General features: G+C 56.1%; 1 protein-coding gene across 1 annotated transcript; it reads right to left on the minus strand.

Annotated features, from left to right (window-relative positions):
- Positions 1–352: 352 nt before the first annotated feature.
- On the minus strand, positions 353–4,231 carry ZIC1 (Zic family member 1). The gene is made up of 3 exons (XM_004278199.4): positions 3,171–4,231; positions 1,576–1,739; positions 353–895 (listed from the first exon to the last, which is right to left on the minus strand). The coding sequence occupies exons 1-3, from the start codon at positions 4,150–4,152 to the stop codon at positions 698–700; spliced, it is 1,344 nt and encodes a 447-aa protein (XP_004278247.1). The 5' UTR covers positions 4,153–4,231; the 3' UTR covers positions 353–697.
- Positions 4,232–5,925: the final 1,694 nt, after the last annotated feature.

The following is a 5,925-nucleotide window of genomic DNA, read 5'->3' on the forward strand; positions in this document are numbered from 1 at the left end:
TTACTGCACTAAAGTACTTAGACTTTCGGACGAAATGTTTGCACTTTATACAAAAAAAGCACATTAATACCAATAATATTCTGTTAGATCGACGTGGAGACTGTAATCGTACAAAGTAATTCACATTTTGGTACACATTTACTAGAACATTCTTGCCATTCAGTACAAACAGTTGGCTTTCGGCCGCCCACCCCTCCCCCCTCCGCCCTCCCCCCAGCCCCTCCCCCCTCCCCAATGCAAAGACCACAACGCCACGATCCCACCCCACCCCCCCGTTCCAACCAAGATATAACTATATACAGAATCCAACAGTACAGTTTTAAGCTAATAATTCTGTATTTACAAGAATGCAAAGAAGAAAGAAAAAAAAAAAGCCGACTCCCAGAGAGCCTTTTCAGATTCCCAGGAGAAACTGGCCCTCGGGGTTGGCGGCATTTGGTCAGGCGACCGCCTTCTTCTCCACCCCCCTCCCACCCCTTGGCTACCAAGCCTTTGCCAAACTAAGAAAAAAAAAAATGTAAAGGTTTGGTGCTTCTCTCTTACTCGGTCCTGGGTCTATCGGCAGGTTTAGAAAAAATAGGATTAGGGGGTGGGGAGGGGACTCTTTTGATGCTCAGGGTTCTTTCAGTAATATTTTGTATGTGTGTGTGTGCTCAGTCTCTTAAATAGGGTTTTGTTCGGTGTTTTGTTTCTGATTTTACACGTACCATTCGTTAAAATTGGAAGAGAGCGCGCTGTGGCCGGCTGTGTGGTGGACCGCGGAGGAGGAGGGCGACAGGGAGCTGGTGGTCGGGTTGTCTGTGGAGGGAGACACGATGGTGGGCGGCGTGGAGGACTCATAGCCCGAGCTGGCGGCCGGCGAAGGTTGAGAGCCCTGCGAGGAGGATTCGTGGACCTGCGGGAATAAAGTCGCGTTTTTACGGAGATAAAGACCCGCCGCGGCGGCCGCCTGGGGGGATGAAGGCCGCGCGCTGCCTCCCCCAGGAGCCCTGGATCCCCTTGAACTCCAGGGAGGCCGGACCCGCGGGACTTGGGCTTGGTTGCCCCGCCTCGGCCCTGCAGAGGCTGGGCTCTGCGGAGGGACAGTGCCCTGGGGGCTCAACAAAAGAAAATATCTAGGGAGGGGGAGGCTGGATGTGAGGCCAGAGCCTGAGATGGACCTCACGGCAGCCGCTGAACGTTGCTTGCTCAGGGTTAGGGGAGCCAGCGCTCAGGACCGCGTGCAAGACCCCAACTCTCTGCCCAACGCCGCCAGCCAAGCCGCCATGGCCGCAGCTTCGTCAGCATCATCCCGCTTGGGCTGTCCTGGCTCCCCATCAGTCGCGGCCTCTGCTAGAGTGCTCACTTCTTTTGATTTTTATTATTAAACAGTAAATTTAGAACGGTCTTGGGTGGCCCCATCTCCTCTCCCAGCCCCCGCCCTCTCTGCCCAGCCCCAGTCAGCAGAGAGGAATCGTTGCCTTTCCGCCTCTGCCGGCTCCTGCCACCGCCCGGCTGCCACTCGCCGCCCGACCCCGGCCGAAGAGCTGAGCGGGCTCTTGGCTCCAAGGCGGGCGGCGAGAGCGCGGCGATTACCTTCATGTGTTTGCGCAACGAGCTGGGGTGCGTGTAGGATTTGTCGCACATCTTGCAAAGATAGGGCTTGTCACTCGTGTGCACGTGCATGTGCTTCTTGCGATCGCTGCTATTGGCGAAGCGTCGGTCGCAGCCCTCGAACTCGCACTTGAAGGGCTTCTCCCCTGGTGCGAAAGGCAAGAAAGAGACAGGTCTGGTTAGAACAAACCCCGCGGCTCTTTTCTAAAAATTAAACAAAAGGAAAAAATAAAAACAAAAATTAAAAAGGCAGCGGCCCAGGGTTAACACTTTGCAAGCTCAAAACCGGGATCTTTAACAAAGTCATATATCTGCATTGGAATTTTAAACATCTGAACTATTTTAACTCTTAATCCAATTAGATCCAGATTTTATTATTTTATTATTATTATTATTAGTGGTCGTGGTAGTTTTTTAGATCCCAGAGTAGCAGCAGGTCTGGCTGCTGGTTTTTAGGCCCGGGGCTATACAGACGACTTCAGGCAGCTTCTACCTAGCTCTAGGTTTCTAATTTTCACATTCCGGGCCGATTCTCCTGCTGTTTTGCTCTTCTCTCCTCCCCTTACCCCCTCCCCGACGCTCCGCACCCCGCTCGTCGCCGCCCCCACCCCACCCCACCCCTATACACACTCACATTTTATAGGATAATCCGGGCCGAGAGCTCGGCGCCGCAAATTCTTCCCTGGCTCCGGCGTAAAACGCCAAGTTCCAAACGCAGTACTCAGAAATCACCCGGGCAAACCAGGACAGGGAAGCAGACCGGATTCCCGGCCTTGTTGGCCCAAGAGGCCCAGAATGGCCTGCCCAACCCACACTAGAGCCCTGAGCTCGCCGCGAACTTTTCTTTTAACTGCGCCCGACCGGTCTATTTATTTTTAAAGGCCAACTCAGGGCATTCGGTGTTTCGAAAAGTCCTCACAGAATCTAATTGACAAAGCGGACTTCTCCGCCTTCTGCTGACTTCCCCGACTCCTCAAGCCTGCTCACAAACAAGTCACTACTAAAATCGGGGCTCTTTAAATATGCATAAGCCCCCTCAGGCCCGATTGACTTCCTTTCACCATCGCCACCCCCTCTTTTCTGTCTCTATTTTTGTTTCTTTCTGGGCCCCTTCATCCGATCTCCTCCAATTTCCTCAGCTCCTTCCTTTGGCAAAGTCCTCACTAAGGTGCGTGGAGAGGGGATGTTGGCCGAAAGCAAACGTTTAGATTCGCCTGCAGCTGGAGCGGCTGGCGCCTCCGCTGCCGCCGCCGCCGGGAGCCGGCCACCTCTCCCGGCTTCGCGCGCACCAAGGGCTCCGCAAAACAGGGTTTGTCTCTCAGCTCTCCCCGCCTTTTTTTAGTTCTCATTTAAAAATCTATAACCCTAGATCCCTCTAATCCGATCCTCTCTGTACTTTACCAGAATTTCAAGCTTCAAACTAAAAACCAGCACACATTTTCGCTGTCTGCCTGCTGGAATCTGACTTCCAGACCCAACCGAGGCCGGGTTTGTGCGCCCCCGCCGCTGACTTTTGGATTTCGGGTCCCAGGCCTGGGATAAGGAACGAGGGGTGTCAAGGACAGCCGTTTCCGTACCTGTGTGCGTCCTTTTGTGGATCTTTAAGTTCTCAGAACGGGCGAAGACCTTGCCGCAGCCAGGGAAGGGGCAGGGGAAGGGCTTCTCGCCCGTGTGCACGCGGATGTGGTTGACCAGTTTGTATTTGGCTTTGAAGGGCTTGCCCTCGCGCGGACACTCCTCCCAGAAGCAGATGTGGTTACTCTGCTCGGGTCCGCCGACGTGCTCCACTGTGACGTGCGTGACCAGCTCGTGCATGGTGCTGAAAGTTTTGTTGCACGACTTTTTGGGGTTGGCCAGCTGCTCGGGCTCGATCCACTTGCAGATGAGCTCCTGTTTGATGGGCTGGCGCATATAGCGGAAGAAGGCGCCGGCGCCGTGATGCGCGGCCATGTTCACGTTCATGGGCCCGTAGCCGTGCAGCTGCGGCGCGGCATAGTGCTCTGAACGCGGACTGGTCACCTGGCCATACTGCTCGGGCCGCGGGTACATGTCCCCCGAGAAGCCAAGCCTCATCTGCCCGTTGACCACGTTGGGCGATGCATGGCCCGCCGCCTGCTCGTGAAGGCCGGGGAAGAGGAGGTGGCCCGCGGCGTCCGTGTGGCCGTGTGGGCCCCCGAAGCCCCCGGCTGAAGCAGCGAACAGACTGTGCTGCGCGCTGGCTGCAGCCGCCGCGTCGCCAAAGCCCCGGTTGCGGAACAGAAAGTCCCGCGTGGAGTTGAAGGCTGCGCTCGAATAGGAGCCGACGTGGCCCGGATGGTGGTGATGTCCCAGGGCCGCCGCAGCCGCGTAGCCGGGAGCCTGAGACGTGAAGGCCGTCTGGCCCGCGGAGGCCAGCTCGTGCGAGCTGGGGTTGAGCTTGAAGGCACCCATGCCGTCGGCGAACGGGTTGATGCCCAGGCCCACGTCGCGCTCGGCCACGTCGCCCGCCGAGTGGTGGCGGGACGCGCCAAAGGTGGTCACGCCGATCGCAGGGTACTGGGGGCCGGCGTCCAGGAGCATCGTGGCTGCTCGGGGCGAGCCCCGGCCTCCCCCGCCCCCCCCCACCCTCGCCCGCCGAGGAGGGAAAATTAGGAGGAGGAGGAGGAGGAGGTAGTGGAGGAGGAGGAACGGGAGGCGGAGGAAGAGGAGGAAGAAGAAGAGGAGGGAGGAGGAGTCGACCCACCTCGCGAAGTCCTAGCCTGCAGGCAGCGGCGCGGAGCGCCGGGGCGCCCGCCCGGCCAAGCGCGGGGAAGCCTGACTGCTGCGGGCCGCGAGCAAGGCGGGCTCCGGCGCCCGCCGAGCAGACCCTGCCGGCCCGGCTAGCACTTTCTCGCCGCTCAGTCTCTGCCGAGAGGACCCCGCGTCAAGGCTGCCCAGGGAAAGGCATGGAGCATCTCAGCTCCCCAAAAAAACTTCCTCCCGGATTTGTAGCATAGAGGAATGTGAGCGCCGGAGCAGCGACTGCTAGCCCTCTCTCCGCCTCGCGCCGTACGCCCCTCCTCACTTCTCTACTAGCCCCTCGCCCTTTCTTTTCTCTCTCTCTCTCTCTCCTTTCTCTCAGGCTCGCCTCCTCGCTCCTTCACTCTCCTTTTTCCCCCTCTGCTTTTTGCAAAAAAAAAAAAAAAAAAAAAGGGGGGGGTGGAGGGGGAGAAAAAAAAGAAAGAAAGAAAAAGCCAAAGAAAAGGCGCAAATCATGCACAATATTGTCTTTTGCGGTTTATCTTCCTGGGGAGAAACTTTCACCTCCTCAGCCGGGCGGTGAGCGCGAGACTGATAGCAGCAATCATTCCTGCAGATAAATGAATTGAAAGGACGACACCGTCCCCCCCTTGATGAATGGGAGCAGGGGGAGGCGTCACGTGCTGCCGACGCGGGCGCCCATTGGTGTGCCCGCGCTCCCCCCGCCCGCAGCCGCCGCGCCAACGGAGGGCGCGCCGAGGCGCCGCGCGCCTTTCATTGGCCCGCCCGCCTCATCAATCCCAGGTATTGTAAAGCGCTTGACATCCCCTTTTGACAAACAGGGCTGCCAGGAGTAGCAACTTTTTTTTAGCCAAATTTTTCCCCTCTTCTCATGGAAAAAAATTTTTGCCACGATTTCTTTTCCTTTTCGCAGTCATATACATTCTCTCTCCTCTTTATCCGTATCCCTCTCCCTTTCCCTCTCCATCTCTCTTTCTCTATCTTGTCCTTCTTCAGACCTGCTCTTAGCTGAGCGATTAGCGACTTCGGGCGTCTCCGAGAACAGGAGGCGGGGATGGGGCTGGTAAACACAGCTAAGGCACTTCCAGAATGTCCCGATTCAGCAACTTTCTTTTCTTTCTTTCCCCCTGTCCCCGCCTTGAAGGGCAGCAAAGGAGGCTTTTGTTATTTGCTCCGTTTGAAGTTCGCTTCCCTCTTGCTTCGTCCCCCTCCTGTTTATAATTTAAGATCTCGGGAGCACACAGGCACACACCACTTTCTCTTTACCAGAAATGTGATTTCTGAGGATAACCGGTTGCCTCGATTTTCTCACTGTTATCAAATCAATCAGACTTCCTGCTCCCTCCTCCCCCCAAAAAATAAGCACAGGTGGATGAGAGCTCCAACTTTCCAGGTTCAGGGTTTTTTGTTTTTGTGTGGGGTTTTTTTTTTTAGCAAATTGAAAACATTGTTGCTGATTTTTATTTTTTTTCCTTTCCTGTGTTATTCTTTTCTTTTCTCCCTTTTCCCTAGTCTCCCGTGTCTGCCCCCACTAACCCCTCTCTCTGCACTCCTGTTCCCAACCCTGGCCCCTTTCATTCAGGTAAAACTGTA

The sequence above is a fragment of the Orcinus orca genome, chromosome 5 (genome assembly GCF_937001465.1).
Source record: "Orcinus orca chromosome 5, mOrcOrc1.1, whole genome shotgun sequence".
Classification (NCBI taxonomy): domain Eukaryota; kingdom Metazoa; phylum Chordata; class Mammalia; order Artiodactyla; family Delphinidae; genus Orcinus; species Orcinus orca.